A 19,838-nucleotide genomic window follows, 5' to 3' on the forward strand; every position below is an offset into this window, starting at 1 on the left:
TTCTTACTTAAAAATTCAACATGACAAACATCCTTGTAACGAAATCATTTTGTACCTTCATTCATGATTACTTCTTTAGGAATAATTTCTAGAAGTGAAAGTATTGATGTCAATGGTTATAATTACTCCATGATTTAAGTTCTGTGAGGTCAGGGTATTATATCTGTTTGTTTACTGTTGTATGTCCAGATCCTATGCAACTCATAGGATCACCAATACATAATTGGTGAGTGAGTGAGTGAGTGAGTCACTGGCTGAGTACCCCTGGCTATACTGTATTCCATCAGAGAGATGCCAATTCATACCATCACCAACAGTGTGTGGCATTTAGTAGAATGTATTAGTGTGCATTTTAGATTTTCTAGGACAGATCTATTTAAAATATTATGCTATTATTCCATTGATCTAAGGAAATATTCCAAAAATTCTAATATTTTGGCATCCAAATTATATCTCTTAGATTTCCAATTACACTTACAGCCATACCCCCCAAAATGTCTCTTATAAAACCATAAATCTTGTTTTTTTGTTAGAAAACAGTCATTTATCTATAAAGTTATTTTCCCCAAGATCATAATATTATAAAGAACAACAAGTATATTTAGATGGTTTTGAGTGTTCAAGGTAACACAAAATTACTTCAAGGTGGTTTCATTAAACAGTTTTGGGAGTCTTCACTCTTTTCATTGCTTTTTCCTGGAACATTATAATTTTACATTATAAGCCACTGATACTATCAATATGGAACATGTCTTTTCCCTTTTCTATAAGGGAAAAAAGTGAAATGGATGATACACACTGAAACATGATTCAAATAGCAAGTTTAATGTATATTTTTCCACAATAAAACATTTACAACTGCCCCACTTGTAAAATAGTTATATATGTGTTGCTTTATAAGTGCAATAAAGAACAATGACAAGAAATGTAACAGGTGACATTAGCTACTTTTAAGAGTGTTCCAAGAGATTGCCGTAGGAACACTCAAATTTAATCAGGATTCCCTGGGGGATGTTGACATTATTTTCTGAAACTGAAAGGTCATTGTCATCCCCTGCCTCTGGCCATTTTGACAAATAATTAAAAACCTAATGCCATTTGCAGTCACATTCACTAGATGCCTATTGCTGGGAGGGCCTTATGGACTCTCCAGGGCAGCCCCTGGTGTGGAGGGAGGTGCCTGCAGCCATCTTTCTCCCGCGCAGGCAAAGTTGAGCCAGGTGGGGGCCCCAGAGTGCAGCTCTTGCTAGGGAATTAACAGAGTGGCATCTATTTACTAGTAAGAATTGGAAAAGGGAAACCATATTATGACTTAAATTTTTTTACTGGTCAGAATTCAAAAGATGTCAACATTTCCAGCTGCTAAGAATGTACTAGACAAAAGCAAGAAACGATAATTTTGATATCTATGAAAAAGTAGTTTTCAATGAGCTGCTTAGAAAATGTAGAAAATTCATTGTCGATACCCTTTGGAACCTTTCCATTTTCTTCTTCTTCCTGCCTCTGTGTCGCATTCACTGATGTCCGAAGAGGAAGAGAATGAAGAATTGTGGAAGGAATTTCTATTCATGCAGGCATCATATAACCTTAAGTCCTTTGGGGAAAGTAATTCTTGGCAAACATTCCAGGACCATGTGTAAGTAGAAAATGTGTCATAAAAGGACTCATTTTTAGTGTCTATTCCAACCAAATCTCCTCGGATCTTCTGCCAGAGGTTTAACATTTCTTTCCGGTGCTCAAGAGCAGTTCCTAAGTTATAAGTATCTATAGCTCTCTTCACCTGCAGTGAGAAAGCAGAAGTTTACAGTAGTTATCATAACATATCTTTGATTTGTGGACCACAATTCTAGATATTCCAAGAGTTATGTTCCTAGGCTACTTGAAAGTCACTGAGTTTATACATTGGGTAGTGCCTCTGGAGGAATTAGGAGTCTACAGACAATGAAAATAAATTACTTTAGAATAATGAGATAATTCATTTTATAAGAATATTAAAAACACAAGAGTCTACAACAAGGAGGAATGTGGGATGGAGGTAGGCCATGAATATAATAGGAATGCCAAGGATGGTTCTCGGTCCACCCCAGGTCAGGGAGGGAGAGAATGCTGAGCTGAGTGGGTCCTCAAGGATTTGGTGAAACTGAGGGAGTGGTGATGGGAAGGTGTTTCAGGAGATGGGATAGCATAAGCAAAGGCTCAAAAGCAATAAACATCCTGGTGTTGGTGGGGAAGAGGGGTAAAGCACTTTGGCATTGACAAAGCATCAAGTTCAAAGTGGGAAGGCAAGCCAGGCAAGGCTTGCTGTAACCAGACCCTTAGCTTTGGTTTCATGAGGCTGGAGAGATCCTCTCCTCAGTGGGAATTATGTGGTAGTAAGCCACTCTTTCTGATGGACATGAGATAAATCCCTCTGTGTACATCATCAGTGAGAAGGAAGCATCATTCTGAAACAGGACAGTGACATAGTTGGATCTTCGTGTTAGATCATTGGCAGCCATGTGGAGAATGGACAGGGGGAGCAGCTATGAGGTAGAGACACAAGGTGGGAGGTTGCTGTCCAGGCTGGACCTAATGAGGCCTCAGTTAAGGCAGTAGTGAGAGGATGGAGTAAAGGGAACAGGCTTGAAAAATCTTCCCGGGAATGAGAGTAGCCAATTTGGGAACTGGTGCATGTGAAGAGTGAGGAAAATGTGTAAGTTAAGAATGGCTCCTGGCTTTCTAGTTTCAGTGGTCGGGTAGATGGTTGTATCAACAACTGAGATACAGATTCCCCAAGGAATAGCCAATCTGATGCAGATGCCAAGTTCGGTTTTGGATACGTGAAGTTTGATGTGCTATGAGACAGCGAGGTGGAAATGTCAGGCAGTCAGTGAGGTAAGGCAGAAGTACTGGAGAGAAGTCTAAGCTAGTGGCAGATTTATGAATTATCAGTATGTAGGTGGCAGTTAAAATAAGGAGGGTAGATTGACAGTCCAAAGAATACTCGTTCTAGTTTTTCCTTCACTTAGTGCACAGATCCTCAATGTTCTGCTGGGACTGGGTTACAGGTATGCCAAAGTCTTGATCTTCCCAAGCATCTCAGCCCTTGGGGCAGCTGGTGCGCCAGGCTGGAGGCCTCAGGCTGTAAGTAACCTCCATTTAACCCAATGTGACATGTGCCATGATGAGAGAGGATGGGAGCCCCTTCCTTTGCACTCCCGACATGCAGCACAGACCACCTGTAGCTCCATTTATCCCAACGTATTACTATTGCTCATTTCTTTCTCCATGTCTTCCACCCTTACTCTAAGCTCACTGAAGTTAGGAACTGTGTTTTTTTTTTCTCTGTGATCTCTCCTAATCCCAGAACTTTGTTGACACTGGGTAAATATTGACTGAAGAAATGGGTGGACAAGTGTGTACAGTGAGAACAGGGGCAGGATGAGACTAGAAAAGAAGGAAACATCAGGACTTTGGGGATGAATGTTCAGGAAAGAGAAGAAAGAGGAATGGACACAGAACTACAAAGCGAATTGAAGATGCAATTTGGTAAAGGCCAAGGAAGTAGAAAGTGTCAAGGAGAGCTTGATCATTAGTGTCAAATACAGAAGGGAGGTTACATAAAAGAAATAAACCCTAGTCTGTCTCTGTGGAGTACAAAAGTTGCTAAGGAGTCAGGACACAAAATTAGACAGGCAGCACAGAGTTGTGGTTAAAAGGGTGGATGCTGGAGCCAAGCTGCAGGTGTTTGTAACTCTGGCTCTATTATTGCCTAGCTGTGTGCCTCTGGGCAAATCACTTAACCTCTCTGTGCATATCTGTAAAATGATAAGGAATGATAATGGTGCCTACCTCAAAGGATTGTTGAGATAAGTAAATGAATTAGAATGTGTGAATTAGAGCACTTGTAGAACACAGTGCCTGGCAGCTAGGAAGCTCACTTAAACTATTATTACTATTCTTCTACTTTTAAATCCTCACTTGAGGTTATGTTTACTGATTCTAAAGAGAGAGAGGAAGGGGAAGAAAGAGAGAGAGAGAGAGAGAGAGAGAGAAACATCAATCGATTGTCTCCTGGATCCCCTCAACTGCAGATCGAACCCTCAATCTAGGTATGTGCTCTGACCAGGCATCGAACTCACAATCTTTTGGTGTATGGGATGACACTCCAACCGAATGAGCCACCCCATCAGGGTCTATTTTTCTTTTAGCTGCTGTGATAAAAGCTCTGTAACTCATCATGATTCCCTGAGTGCACTTCTCACCGTGACTGTCAGTTTAATATCCTAACTAGTGGCTATTTCTAGCATAAACAAATTAATGTCCCAGAAATGCTGCAGGGTGTGGCTCCATAGCTGATTAGCAGGATGATTTATAAGTTAATGTTTGAATCCATTTGGTTATAGAGCAGGAAACATCATTACAACAGGTAGAAATGAGAAATGGTCTTGTCTCATTTTAAAGACATAGAGGAGAACAAACTGTCTTGGTTTTATGGTTGTAGTACCGAAGTGGAAAATATTTTTGTCAATGCCTTCTGGGAAGGCATTCAACAGCAACTACTCACATGCGGTTTAATGGCAGCTGCATCAGTCACTGTCCAATTCTGTCTTCTCTTGAGTATTTGGTCAATGGTGAGGATGTCAGTTGAGTAGCCTGAGGCAGAGTTAACACGCTTTATTTTTGCTGCCTTGATGCACATTTAAAAAAGAAGGTTAGTGATATATTTTAGTTTGAATTATACAACAAAGATATAATAAACAAGTATATTGTATCATGAAAGAGTTTGTATATGATTTATAAGGTTATTGTTTAAGCACTTGTCAGGTGTTCCGGGGCCCCTGGTTTTATCCCATGTGTACACGGGCATCTTGCAAGTTCTCTTTCATAATGAGGAAGCCTACTCAAAAGAGAAGTAGAGGCCAGAAGATGTGGAATGGATATGGAGGGTAGAGAGGAGCCAAAGCCATCCTTACCTAAACTTTCCACACCATCACAAGCACTGAAAATGAATGTGCCCATCACAGAATACAACCTGCATTACTTCCAGACTTCTCATGGGAACCAGCCATGTCCTCCTTGTTCCTGGGCTGCTGACCAGTGTGGTGGAAATCATGGGAATACACTGACTACTTTCTTTGAAAATGTGTATTGCCTCATTTCATGCAGGCCCGCAGTACTGTTTGGCATTAGTTTTCTTCATTCACTGTTAATTCTCTTACAATCTTCACGTGATGGTTGGAAAACCAGACCTTCCGTCTCCCTCCACTTATCTCTTCAAGGCTATCTAATATAAATTCTTTTTATTCTTCTTTCCACTGTAGGACTTCTCTATCCTTGAACGTGTTTTTTCCTCCTTCCCTCTTATATGTGTTTTTCTTAATGTCCAGGGCCAACTCTCCCCTGTATCTTTATTTATTTGCCTCCTGGGCGACATCCCTTCAGCTGTCCTCTTTCCAAGGCCAACTTCAAGGATGTGTCACCTATACAATTACATAGGACCTCAGACTCAGAAGGGCCATGAACTTGGTTTAATGTTCCACTGTTGCTGTATTAATATTCTTAATTATTTTTGGACAAGGGGCCTACATTTGCATTTGGCACTAGGCCTCGAAAATTATGTAGAGAGACCTGTCCCTCTGGTCCCCAGTTTCTTTTTTGAGCAGTGATTTTCAGCTTCGGCTGCATGATGGAAGAACTTTAAAAGATACTGATGCAAGGGCCCATTCCCAGAGATCTGATTTAATTGGATAGGGCTGTGGCCTGGGCATGAGTTGTTTTTAAAGTGCTCCCACAGGGCAGCCAAGATTGAGAACCAACGCTCTCAGGGTCCTTCCTCCTCCTGGCTACAAATGTGCTCATCCCGCATGTCCTGAAACAACTTTTTCTAGACTCTGATTCTATAGCCAGCTATAATTCCCCATCTCTCTTCCTGGACAGTTAAATTTTTTTCTAAGAGGAGATGATTTCTTTTTGGGGAGATAGCAGGGGTCTGCTTTATTAGTTTCTGGAGATGCATGATAAAAATTTCCCATTGTAATAATGGGTTTGCCTATTCATTTAGCAATTATCCTTACATTGGGTAAAAGAGAGAAATTTTAAGGCAAGCATAATTTGCATGGTACACACAGGCTCAGGATAGTAGTATCTTCCTGATGTTTTTTAAGAATCTTTTAAAAAAGATTTTATTTATTTGTTTTTAGAGAGAGGGAAACCTCAATGGGTGAAACATTGGTTGCCTCTTGCATGCCCCAAGCAGGCAACCCAGGCCATGTGCCCCGACGGGGAATTGAACCAGCGACCTTCTGCCCTGAGGGATGATGCCCAATCCACTAAGCCACACCAGTCAGGGCTTAAAAATCTTTACATAGCATATTTATCTTTAGCTATTTTTCCTTAAATTTTACTTTTCCTCTATTAATCTATCGGTACCAGCTTACTTTAATTTGCATTTGCTTCATATATTTTTGCTGTCCCTTTACTTTTAAACTTTTTGAGCCATATTTTAGGTGTGTCTTCCATAAAAACATCTATCTGAAAATTATTTTTAAAAATCAGAATTCTTATATTCCAGTTGGAGAGACTGACGATAACCAGTCAGACATCCCAGGTGGAGGGGCCAATGTTGGGAAATAAGTTCAAAGGGAATAAGTGTCCTCTGTTTCCATCTCATCAGTGACATTTGCCTGTGGGTGTGGCTTCATCTGGAGAGATAAAAACACAGTCTTAAACTCTAGGTCATTGGTGATCATCACAGAGCTCTTCATTTTATTTATTTATTTTTTATTAAAATGATGTACTTGTTGTCTCATTTATGTAAAAATTCCTGAAATGGGACTTCAGGCATGGGCTTGGTCCAGAGGTTCAGAATGTCATCAGGGTTTCAGGTCTATGACTTTGTGACCCTCCACATTTTAGCTTCATCCTTAGGTGTGCTTCTCTTCCGTCACAGGGCTGCCTGCTGCCCCAGCGCTATAGTTTCCTCATCCATATCCAGGGGGAAAGACAGCTTCTCCTGCCCCAAATATCAAACAGTGGTTATACACTTCCCTCTGGTTTAACCAGCCTAGATCACCGACCCATCACCAAAGTCATTGTGACTTGGGAAATCTGATTCCTTGATTGGCTCAGATCAATCAGGACAGATGACTTTGGCAGCTAGGGGTAGATTTAAAACCTCTCAAACCAGAAAGCTGGGGGATTTCTTGTCTTCTTCAGGGTGGGGAAGAGGTATGGATATTGAGGAGAGAATCCACTGGCAAATCCACTCCTTTGGTTTCCTCCTTTCTTCCCATACACACACCTTTAAAAGTTTATGCCTTCATGAACCACATGCATCTCTTCTTCAAAAGGAGTTATCCCAGGTCCCATCTTGAACTTCAAATCCAAGATCTGTGATGTATCCTTCCCCAGGTCAGTTTTTAGGTAGAACTCTTCACAGTCATCATAGGACTCTTTAAAAATTTTTAGAAATTTTTACTGTGATAAGAACTCTTAACATGAGATCCACCCTCAACACAACTGTTAGTGTGCAATACAGTATTAACTATATGCACAGTGTTGTAGGGCACATCTCTCTAACTTATTCCCCTTGCATAATTTTGACTTCATGCCCGTTGATTAGCAACTCCCCATTTTTTTCTCTCTCCTCCAGTTCTGGGACTCATAACTTTTGCCTGGGGGGAACTTTTAGGGATCTCACAGTGATGGGAAGAACACATGGACCTCTGGAACCCAGAGGTACTCCACCAGGGAGGCTGGTCTCCAGTCAAGTTTTGCTCTTGTTTCTCAGGTGGAGAGGCATGTGACAAACCTGGGGTAAGGCCACAGCTTCCTGAAAGAATATCCAGAAACTAGGGCATACTTGCCTGAGACCTTAGAACTTATGAGAATAAAGTATACCTTGGGTGGGGAGGTGGGGCAAATAGATTAGAGGCAACAGAGCTTGAATCAGGGTCAGAAGGTTCAGCTGGGATTATTAATAGGGTTCTAGTCCAAGGGCAAGATGGCCCCTGCATCACAACATTGCTCCATTGGGTTGTGGACTTGGTTCTCTCATCCCATGGTGTGTGGCCCAACCATGATCTGGAGACAGTTGAGGGAGACGAAAATGCAGCTTCTGGGCCCTGAGTTGATGGGAGAGCAGAGCAGTTGGAGGTAGGACCTGAAGTCCTCTTTGTTATTATTCTTATATTCCCCACTCCCAACCCCAAGCCTAGGAATGTATTTTTCAGTAAGTTTAACTGTGTGTTGAAATTAAATAAAATATTTATACCTGAGTTTAAACTTAGGAATATGTGTGTGGAATCTGGTTTGTCATACAATGACTGAAAATATTTGTCATTAAAAAGCATGTTACACCCTGGCTGGGTAGATCATTTGTTTAGAGCATCACCCTGATACACCAAGGTTGCGGGTTCAGTCTCTAGTCAGGGCACATACAAGAATCAACCAATGAATGCATGAATATGCAGAACAACAAATTGATGCTTGCTTGCTTGCTTCCTTCCTTCCTCTTTCTCTCTCCCTCTCCCTCTAAAAAATCAATCAATATTTTTTTTAAAAAGCATGTTACTAGTTCTATGAAGTTAGAATTTTAAAACACAAGTATTTAGATTGATGTGACATAATTTAAATCTCACCTGTATTTTCCAATCTCTTTTATGGAAAAAATAGTCCTCAAAGAAATTCAGAGGCTCCTTTCTCCTTAGCATTTCTAATTTATGTATGTCTTTGAATGGCTTTCCCAATATCACTCCATCCTCATTAGGAAACAGTGGAAAGATGGGTATTTTTGCATATGGATTATCTGAAGGAGGATTGCATCCTGAAAAGATTAAAAAAAATGTTACCACCAATAACATAAGAAATTCACATTGAAGACATACACGTGGCATCTATTTTGTTCTTTGTCTTTTCTTCTCAGTGCCATCTGTGCTTCTTCACTCTCCTGTGCCCCCGCCCCCACCCCTCCACACACTCGCAGCTTCATTCAGGTGTCTGAGGACTCAGGTAAAACATGCATTTGCTTTCAAAGGTAGCTGGGTAACAGAGACCAGTCACTCAAAATAGGCTGTGGTCCTGCTCTTACAGCACTTGTCCTCTGGTACTTATCTCTGACGAGTAATGTACAAGTAGATCCTGTACAACAGTGGGGAAGTGGGTCTTACTCTTGAGCTCCTCAAGATATTTGAGTACATCCTTTTCTTGCATGACTGAGATCTGGGCAGCATTAACAAAGGCGGCCGTGCTCGAGCTCAGAGGTGTGCAGACTTCTGGCCGAAATCTCCTTTTTCCATGACCCGCAGTGTGGGGACTCCACAATATTCCTGAGGTGCTTTCTTGGAATTTTCTTCGGAAATACCTAAAAATATATATATAATCCAAAAGTGAATAGAAATTGCTATAGTTGTACTGAAAATGTGCCTGAGTGTTAGACAAATAGGGAAAAATAACAGGTTACGAGTTATAGATGCTGAATACATTTATTTTAAATTTAATTTGTATATTCATTCATTATTATTTATTGAGTGCCTGTTTCTGCAAGTTATAGACTGTCCACTGATAACTTCCACAGGCCATTTGACTATATTTTTAAAGGAATATTTATTAGACAAGTATCATTTAGCACAATATATGTAAAAGCAAATAATACAATGAAAGATTTAAATCAAGGCCTCAGAATTTCATACAAACACCAAGACCAAAATCCTAAAGTATTGGTATTTGCATTTCAATTTTTTCCTCACTAACTTAAAAAATAGCTTAAATTTACATGGCTTGGAAGTTATTAAATGTAACTAGAATTGACAAACATGCTAAGTGTTTCACTTCTAATTGTAGACACAGCTCCTATATTGAGTTTTCCAAAAAAAAATAAATAAATAAGCATGTCTTTCAACATGCATCCAGTGTTCAATGTAATGTGATATCAGAGCTACATTTAACATAATTCAACTGTTTTACCCTAAATACATTTACCGCTTAAGTATATCCTACAATAGAACTAACTTGAGAAAAGCTAACAATTGTTTAACAGCTATAGTTTACTCAGCTGAGTTGTCACCCATTTGACTGTTTTATGAATGTAGTCCCTGGGCTTTGGCTTCCTCCCTTTTCCCAAAGACCTCGCAGTCTTGTCTAGAAAAACACCTATCAGGTATGATCCTTGGCAAACCCTTAACTGATACTGGCTTAAATACTAACACTAATTATTCCTATTTTGTGTTAGATTTTTAAATGCAACTTTTTTTGAGAATTTTTATAAGAATTTATTTGCACTGACGACATATGTTGATTGGTGAGCAAAATCTTAAACAAAAGGCAACATTTTTTAAATAAAAAAATTCTTATTGCAGAGAGTTTGGAAAATAGAGAAAAGTATGAAGAATAAAACGTCACCAGTGACCTTGCTATCCACAGTAAATCACTGTCGATTGCAATGCTTTGCGATTTGTATGTGTATGCACCCGCTACTGTGCTTTTTAGGTTATACATTCTTTAAGAATAAGCAGAGCAGGCTATATATGATATAGGACTCTAATTCACAGTGCAAATATCCCCCAAATGTATAAACATCTGACTTACAAACATGCACAGCTTATAGATCAATGACAGATCTTTTTTTATTTATTTACTGATTTTAGAGAGAGAGACAGAAATATCGATTTGTTTTTCCACTTATTTGTGCATTCATTGGTTGATTCTCCTATGTACTTTGACTGGGGATCAAACCTACAACCTTGGCATATTGGGATGATGCTCTAACCAACCAAACTACCTGGCCAGAGCCTGCATTTACACACCAATTATCAATACATCATACCAGTGCAAAATGGCTGACGATAAGGACTGATACGTATTTTTGAGACACTGTTACACCAATGTCACGTTTTCAGCAATGAAGAATCTCTGGTGACAGACTCTTCCTTGGGAGAGGAAGGAAATAGGGAGGGGCCTGAGAGCTGGGATTTTAACTTGAGTGTGGTAGGAAGCCATAGGACACTTATGATCTGAATTATGTTTTAAGAATATCACTCTGGCTGATGTGTTAAGAGGTATTTTGGGAGGCATGAGTAGAAACCTAGTTTTTGTTTGTTTGTTTGTTTGTTTGTTTTGAGATCAGACAAGAGGTAACTATGTGAGAATGTTGGGGCCCAGAAAGTTTGCATGGCTGGTTCCGAGTCACCCTGCACAAGTTTGGTCCCAGGAGTCTCAACGTCGGCTGCACACAGGTTCTGGGGATGTGGCGCACTCTCTCAGAGGTCCTCACTACTCTGCCCCTCACAGTTGTCCCTTCCAGCTGGGACAATTCTAACATTGCATGATAGACAACAGAAGTGAAAGAGCATGCAAATAGCACAGTGCTTAAAGGGCAGAAAAGCCTGAACTTTCTTAGCTGTCTTATGCCCTCAGTGGCAAGCTGAGATGGCCCGGGGTTGGCCTTGCAGTTTCAGAGCAAGGAGGCGCTGCGGGGTGGAGGAGTCAGGTCTCATCGGCCCCGCATCTTCTCCTTTGTGTTGGAATAGACCCTGTGACATGGGATGTTAGTGAGAGGTGACTGCCTTGTGAGTGTCCCCATATGTGCTTCTGAGGAGGTCATTTTTGCCCCGTTCTTTGTCACTTACCTTACTATTTCCTTTGTAGCCTTTCTGGGTAAGGCTGAAGTCTCTACAAGCTTTGACAGGATTTCAAACAACAGAATTCCTGGGTTGCCAGCTAAATCTAAACATTTCATTTTTTCTGGAACTATAAAGGAAAGAAAAGATCCAAAATGCCTTCTAAAAAACTCATCTATCAAGAAAGTACTAAAATGACAGTCTTTTTATTGCATATACAAAATTATTACCAGATTAAGGACTTGAGAATTACAGGAAAACATTCAACATTTGTTCTATTGTAGAAAGGTGGAAAGGTCATTTTTATTACTGAATAGACAAAATAATCATGGAATTGAAAAAATACTTTTAGTTCGATGGCTTCTAAGTAAACATAGTATTACATTTAACATAAACATGAATTTATGTTAAGGACCATTTCCCTGTTCTAAGCAAAAGGAGTTGTTGGTAAATATACATCTGGTTTGCAGACAAACACTTGTTACTATAGTGGCTACTTGAAGCAGTAATTTTGTTTGTCCTAAGGACAGTTCATAGCCTGTGAATGGCTATATTTTCAAAACAGTATGCAGTATCTGGAATTTGGAATGTATTTATCCTAGAAAATGTGACATGTATAAGATTAGATTTTCCAAGGCGCCTGTTAAACTCATAAACAAACCATTAGAGGACTAATAAAAATATTTCGAGTTTACCTTCGCACCGTTCATAACCTTAGGTGAGAGCAGGCTCTCTGACCTCCAGCAGGCTCCCTGGCCCTGGGCACGGGGGGGTAGATTCTTCATCAGGGGAGGATGGTATTTTTCAGGAACAGTAAATTATCTACACCCAAATTTGCATGAGAAAGAGCATTTTTTTCTATTTTTTTTTCTTTTGTAAAAGCAGTGCCTCTCAAAGTAGCTCATGTGCTTGATAAAGAATTAAAATACTATAAAGGGTAGCCTTTCTACACCACTGGTAGAGGTCTCTCATTAGAGATCAAAAAGTAGTATCTCCTGCAGACGGACTTGGTGCATTTAAGTGAAAACTCCAAAACTGTTATTAATTTGCTTAGCAAATGCTGTTTTGGAGAAGCAGCACAAAAGTAAATCACATTCCAGAATACCCATTCTTTTTTTAAAAAAAGATTTTATTTATTTATTTTTTTAGAGAGGGAAGGAAGGGAGAAAGAGAGAGAGAGAAACATCAATGTGTGGTTGCTGGGGGCCATGGCCTGCAACCCAGGCATGTGCTCTGACTGGGAATAGAACCTGTGATGCTTTGGTTCACAGCCTGCGCTCAATCCACTGAGGTATGCCAGCCAGGGCCAGAATACCCATTCTTGATTTGTCTCCTGATTGGAGGCCAAAATGAATACCCTATTTGTCCGACTATAAGACATACTCCCCCCAAATTTGGGAGGAAAACGGGGGTGTATTTTATAGTCCGAATGAGGCTTACCTGGCTCACTGGGGTAGGGGGCAGGGGGCGGCCTATGTTATTTATGTTATTAAATATTTTACCACAATTTTTGCTTCAAACTTTTTTTCCCTATTTTCCTCCTCTAAAACCTAGGTGCGTCTTATGGTCTGTTGCATCTTATAGTCCTAAAATACAGTAACATTTACTATGCAGTGAATTGCAACTGCTCAACTGCTATCTATCCAGTCCTGTGTCTACTTACCCACAGCCTTAAGGAAGCGGTTCTTATCTGTTAGCACCTTGATAAAGTCTGAGAAATTCACTTTCCCATCTCCTGCAACAGAAATCAAAGGCTCAGAACAAGAACCTAAGATGTACTTTAATGATCAGATTACATATTAAATATAACAATGAAACCATTATGGATCATTCAGTACTTAACATCAGAGCATTCTGGGGCTGGAGATATGCTCAGGGAACACTGGTCTTTGTGAAGTGGCCTTGACACTCTCATACCAGCCGTCCACGGCCCACGGACGGAAGCACTGGTGGGCTGTAAACATTGGAGCCGGGGCTCCCAGCCATGATGGTCCTGCCCATTCACTCCTTTCCGACAGACTGGTCATTTTTCAAAGATCCACTCTGCCTTCCACTCCATACTGCTAATATTTCTGTTATTGTAACATCCCCAAGTTGTACCTCACTTCCTCTAAAGTTAAGTGCTATTAGTCATGTGTGTGTGTTTCCATAAAAGAATAGAAAAACTGAGCAGTTAGTGGCAACAAGTGGAGCTTTAACCAACTGGTGACATTGACGCATATGTGGAACTGGCGCTCACATGGGGCACTGGCAGCTGGCGGGGAGCGGCGAGAGGAGAAATATGCCAAATGTATTTCCACACAGCATATCAGTTTGGTCACTAGGACCTTGCAGTCACTAGGTCAGTATATCCAAAGAAAACATGGTCTATGTGTTATAAAAATACCAACAAACATGCTGCAGCATTTGAAATTCAACAGGTGGGTTGTAATGATGGAAGGAAGATTCGCACTAATACGATGCATACAGAAACAAAGGGCTTGGATTTCCTTGGTAACATGAACTGTGAAATCGTCAATGCCTTTGTAATATATATTATTTTAAGGCACCCTCCGAAATGTACGTCATGACAGGCAATCTGAATTTGACATCGAAAGATTACAGCCACTTTTAGTTTCCACATAGGCTTTTTCAAAGAAGCATTAAATTGATTTCATAACCTGTACACATACCTCACTGATGTCCTCAAAGAGAAACACACACATAGGTACGTTTGGCAAAGAAATGAGGTTTATTTTTCATATTCATACAGTTCCTGAGAGAAAAGTATATATTTACAAAAAGCTTCTATGAGAAAAATAATGACAAATAAAAGTACTCACGATCGATATCAGCATATTTTAACTCATTAGAAACATCATTCATGTTTAGACTCATTCCCAACTTAGCTAACGTGCACATCAATCCATGCAAATCAATAGAGCCAGTTTTGTCCCTGTTGAAGAAGTTGTAGGCTTCTTGGAAGGCTGGAGAAATGCAATTAAGTTAGTCAGGGCAGTTATTCAAGCATAAATATACATTCTAATGGAACTAGGACGGACAACACAGTTGATTGGAGATGACGTTCTAAAAATACACTGAGAGAAATACGAGTACTTAATAGGCATTTCTTATTAAGAAGGACAGTGTCCTTCCATGAGATTTGACCTGGAATAAACTATTGGTGGAAAACCAAATATGTAGGCAAAATGACCCTTGAAAGATATCATACACCCTAACTACAGGAACCTGTGAAATACATCACTTTACGTGACAAAAGGGATTTTGCAGATGTAACTAAAATAGGTTACCCTGGATTATCTGAGTGGGCCCAGCCTAATTCCGGGGTCCCTTATGCATCTGGAACAAGAGAGCTGTGGCAGGAGAGGTGAGATATTCAAAGCACCAAGAGGGCGCCTGACCTACTGTTGCTGGTTTGAAGATGGAGAGGGCAATGTGATGTGGAATGCAGACTTTAAGGGGCTGATGGCCAGCAAGGAAATAGGGACTTCAGCCCCACAACTGTGGGTACTGAATTCTGCCAAAAACCTGAATGAGCTCAAAAGCAGATTCTCCTCCAGAGCCTCCAGAAAAGGGGCCAGGGTGGCCAGATGACTAGGGGCAGCCCCACACCCCAGAGCTGCTGAAATTATTTGAACTCGCCAATTCTAAACCAGCTCATCCTGCCTTGCTTGTTCCTTCCTGCAGAAACCACAGTCAAGGCTCTTGCCCACTTTCCCCAGACCCTTTACCTCCCAACCAACTCTGGGCTTCCTGGTGTGGCCCTAGAACTGTTTTCAGTGCATTTTATTTCTAGGGATCAGTAAGCATGAAAAACTTCTTCCATGACAGTCATTTCTGTCTTACAAAATCTAATCAGAACAACTGGGTGGCCTCAAAACAAGCACCTGTGTACGTTAATACACTTTAGACATCTTAAAGTTTGTAAGGCCATAAACTATTATTATTATTAAGGCATTTAGCTCAGTTTACAATAAAAATGCAATTTTGATCTTGATGGTCTTTTGTGTTTTCTAAATTAGCTTTCCCAGCAACAAAGGTGATTCTGTGATTCTTTTCTGTCTCCTGGTAGCCTAGCGGCAGGGGCCGGGTGGGGGTGGTGGTGAAGCATTTGCTGTATTCCAACCCAAACACAGCCACACTCGGCTTGTTTTCAGTTTTTAGTATGTCATGCTTTCCCTTTTCTCTGGCCCTTTTCAGATCCCCCCTTTCTGCCCAGGGCACCCCTCTCTGCGTTCTTTGACTGATTTACTCCTCATTCAGCCGTCTCTGGGACTCCCCTCCTGTCCTCACTAGATTAAGTTAGGAGACTTTGTTTTATGCTCCTGTACCATGCTGTGCTTCCCCTATCATAACTTGGGTCAAACTGTAATTTAAATGTTACAATCAACAAATTCCTGGCTTAATTGTTCCCTGTAAGACTTCCTACTAGGGTAGGGACCACATCTGATTTGATGTCTTCTTCCTGCCTAGTACCCTGTTGGCTTTAAATAAATTGTTATTGTTCGGATTAACGAACTGTAGCCAATGTAGCTCGTTTTATCATTACAATTCTTTTCTATGAGAAACCCCAGGACTTTAGTTGTGGTTATACTGTTTCATTACTTGATTGTTGTTTGACCCTGATTCTGTTCTTTTCCACACCCACAAGTTCTTCTTTGGATAAAAATACTTGGCTAGTACTATTTCAGTTTTAGGAGGATGTTTATTTGAAAGTAATCTCCCTTCCTTCCAACAAATTAGATATTAAATTTTAAAAAAATTTTGTTCTCAAATAACAAGAGTACTGTAGACAACCCATGAAATCCCCAATCTCTCTTACAGAACAAAATGATTAGACTTATTAAGGGGCTTTTGTTTATGTTTCCCTCTGGGGGATGATTCTCATTACCTCGCGTTTGTGAAGCCTTCAACTTCCTTTTTTTGCGCCTTAATCTCCGTGGGAGAGATCCCGGTAAACCTTTATTCCTGAGAAGAGATGCAGTGCACACGTGAACCAGCAAACATCAGTTCCAGTCATGGGTTTTTGCTGACCGCAGTGACTGGAAGCATCGCCACAGAACTACCGTCACACCACCTCAGGGACCTGTCACTGTCACTTGCCAGCAGCTACAGGCCGGGCAGTGAGAAAGCGCTGGCCATGGAGGCCCGTCTCCCTTGCCCTACACTTGCCCATCACCCAAGCCCCCTTAACGAAGCCTAATTTCTCTCAGTTTACAAAAGAGGGAACTGAGGCTCAGAGGGATTGAACAGCTCATCCCAAGTCACACAGACAATAAGTGGAAGTCCTGGGAGTCACACCCAGGTTTTTCTGACTCCAAAGCTCAAGAATATAATAAGCCTTATGCTATTTCTATTTTTAGAGATATAAGTTGTTTCAAATTTTTAACTAATTTAAATAATCTTATGGTGAATATCCTTATAGCAAAATTTTATATTCCTGGTTATGTTATGACTTTAATTGCCAAATTATATTTTTACCAGCATATGAGAGACATAGAGGTAGATCAGTCTCTCTCTCTCTCTCTCTCTCTCTCTATATATATATATATATATATATATATTTTGTATACATTTTCAGCATTTATTAGTTTGGTGGTATAAAGATGTATTATGAAAAAATGAGCCCTGGCTGGTGTGGCTCAGTGGATGAGCGCTAGCCTGTGAACCAAAAGCTCGTTGGTTCACTTCCCAGTCAGGGTGCATGCCTGGGTTGCAGGCCAGGTCCCCAGTTGGAGTGTGCAAGAGGCAACCGATGAATGTCTTTCTCGCACATTGATGTTTCTCTCCGTCTCTTTCTCCCTCCCTCCCACCCTCTCTAAAAGTAGATAAATAAAACCTTTAAAAAAAAGAAAAATAAGTTTACTTATAATATGATAATTTCAAAGTAAACTTATAATAATCATAATTTTATAAAATAATTTTATTTAAAATACATTTAGCTTTGATATGAATAGAACTGAAAGTTTTAAAAATATGGCATGTCTTAGTTTTTGTTTTTACAAGAAACAGTTTAAAAATGAAACCAGAGGAAACACTAAACATAGTACTCACATTTAGAAAATGATGGCTTATGAATTTGGTATCCCCTACCGTTTCTAGTAGATTCAAGTTACTTTCGAAGAAAGACTTAGGGGAGAAGGAGGCAATAAGGTGTCATAATGCATCATTCTCAACTTTTTTGACATGGAATTTCATCTAATAAGTCTTATTTTCTCAGCTTTTACTCATTTATTCTGCTAGTGTTTTCTTCTTATTACCTACTTAAACTTCTGAAAACTTTGCCTTTATTTGGATAGGTTATTTCATATTTGTTGTATTTCTAAAAAGAAATAACTTTTTTTTGCATTATATGAAAGATGCAGCCAATGGAAAAATATGTAGGTCTCAAGAAGCAAAAGGAAAATAGAAGGCCAGGCAGTGTAAAGTTTTTTTAGCTACATTTAAAAAAGGATAGTCTTGGCAGAATTTCAAGCCTTCTCTTGGATCAAACATGGGAAATAGCGTTATTATTTTATAATGTCTTAAAGGGCTGAGGAACCATAGATTTGGAACAAGCCCAGTCTAGCCTCTCGTCTTCTGTAGGAATTCAATCTACACGTGGCGTTATCTAGTCTTTGCTCGCCGACTTCCAGGGACAAGGAAGTCACTACTGTAGTTCAGGGTAATGAGATCAAGGGATTTGGCTACTCTGAGGTTGCCTTGCTCATATCCCTCTAGAAAAATAATGTACTCCTGTAGCAATGGCATAATCAAGGACACTAGTAAAAATACTCTCACAGTGGCACAGAAAATGGATAATTGTGAGAGAGGAGAGAGGCTCTTATGACCTGACACAGCATAATCAGTTATTAGTAGCCACTGTTTATTGGAATTTGTTGTTATTAGACTAAGAAAAAGCGATTGTTAATGTCACAGGCAAACCTCCCTTCCTAATTTTAGTACAACCGTAGTCATCGCTAATTTACTAGATTTCATTTTTTTTAAAAGATTTTATTTATTTATTCTTAGAGAGAGAAGGGAGGGAGAAAGAGAGAGAAAGAGAAACATCAGTGTGTGGTTGCTGGGGGTCATGGCCTGCAACCCAGGCATGTACCCTGGCTGGGAATCGAACCTGCGACACTTTGGTTCACAGCCCACGCTCAATCCACTGAGCTATGCCAGCCAGGGCTAGATTTCATTTTTTTTATGTTGTCCTGCCCCGACCGTGCAAATGACAGCCCATGGCGCTACCCTTCCCACAAGCCCACTCTGCTCCCTGCAGCCACCTTAAACCCGATTTCCCGTTACTGGCTACATTGGAGCTACAGACCTTTCCTCTAGACTCTGACTTGCTTAGGGGTGGGTCTTCTTTATGGTCCTCTAAATGTAATCTCCTTTAAACTGGCACTCAGAAGATCTTAATCTCTGACAACTTTTTAAGCCCTCTAGGATACTCTGTCCCCTCACACAAAAATACCCTCTCCTGTGGGAGAACAGGAAGGAGAACTCTTTGTCTCTCTAATCAAAAAGGGTATGTATATTTTTATTTTCATAAGGATCTTTATCTTTAATTCAGATGTTTGCCTTATAACTAACTTTATTGCAGAATAGATATTTGAAGAACATTCTAACTAGTTTCATCATAGTCTTTATGGGTGTTTAATACATTCATCACCTTAATAATTCTTTATCTTAATAGATTTATCACCTTAATATATTCATTACTTACCTCTTGCCATGGGAGCTGGGTACTTTTTCTAGAGGATTCAGCTCAGATTTTGACTTAATGTCAGAAACTTCCATGTAGCTAGTAACTCTGTCTGGAATTTAGGAGGTACAATTAAGGATCACAGATTAATTTCTCTATATCCTTTTGCCGTTTTCCCAGCTCAAGACCTGGATTTTGAAGTCCAGTACCTAAAGGAATCATAATATGTATAAATTTAAGTTAGAGGTTTGTGCATAATTAGAAGGCATGTAGAAAGGCCCCTTTTTCTAGTTCAAGGTCACTAAACAAAATTTCTTCCCATTGTTCTCCCTTCAAATAATGTCATTCTCCTTCTGTATAAAGATGAATGGCACCGTGTGACTTGGAAAAAGTATCCTGGGAATATGTGGAAAAAGTTATTTAAGGACAACATTTATTTCTGAAATCAGTAGAACATGTCATGTTGTAATTGACAGAGGGTAAAATGTTATAGCACTTCCAAAATATTTACCTAATTATTTGTATCTTGGATACCGGCCTAGTAGTAAGCA

At 40.0% G+C, this 19,838-nt stretch overlaps 1 protein-coding gene across 1 annotated transcript; it reads right to left on the reverse strand.

Moving 5' to 3' along the window:
* Positions 1-851: 851 nt before the first annotated feature.
* On the reverse strand, positions 852-19,405 carry EFCAB3 (EF-hand calcium binding domain 3). The gene is made up of 9 exons (XM_028522081.2): positions 19,309-19,405; positions 16,489-16,565; positions 14,420-14,563; positions 13,261-13,332; positions 11,607-11,727; positions 9,150-9,343; positions 8,622-8,806; positions 4,547-4,669; positions 852-1,780 (listed from the first exon to the last, which is right to left on the reverse strand). Exons 1-9 carry the CDS (start codon positions 19,380-19,382, stop codon positions 1,454-1,456), a joined length of 1,317 nt encoding a protein of 438 aa, XP_028377882.1. The 5' UTR covers positions 19,383-19,405; the 3' UTR covers positions 852-1,453.
* Positions 19,406-19,838: the final 433 nt, after the last annotated feature.

The sequence above is a fragment of the Phyllostomus discolor genome, chromosome 8 (genome assembly GCF_004126475.2).
Source record: "Phyllostomus discolor isolate MPI-MPIP mPhyDis1 chromosome 8, mPhyDis1.pri.v3, whole genome shotgun sequence".
Classification (NCBI taxonomy): domain Eukaryota; kingdom Metazoa; phylum Chordata; class Mammalia; order Chiroptera; family Phyllostomidae; genus Phyllostomus; species Phyllostomus discolor.

What these genes read in the sequence shown, in the direction of transcription:
- EFCAB3 (XM_028522081.2), bottom strand. Translation starts at nt 19,382, where the DNA reads ATGGAAGTTTCTGACATTAAGTCAAAATCTGAGCTGAATCCTCTAGAA. An exon ending in GAAGGCTTCACAAACGCGAG is followed by an intron (nt 14,564 to 16,488) that starts GTAATGAGAATC and finishes GCATTTCTCCAG; the next exon opens with CCTTCCAAGAAGCCTACAAC. An exon ending in CCGCTTCCTTAAGGCTGTGG is followed by an intron (nt 11,728 to 13,260) that starts GTAAGTAGACAC and finishes TTTCCTTTATAG; the next exon opens with TTCCAGAAAAAATGAAATGT.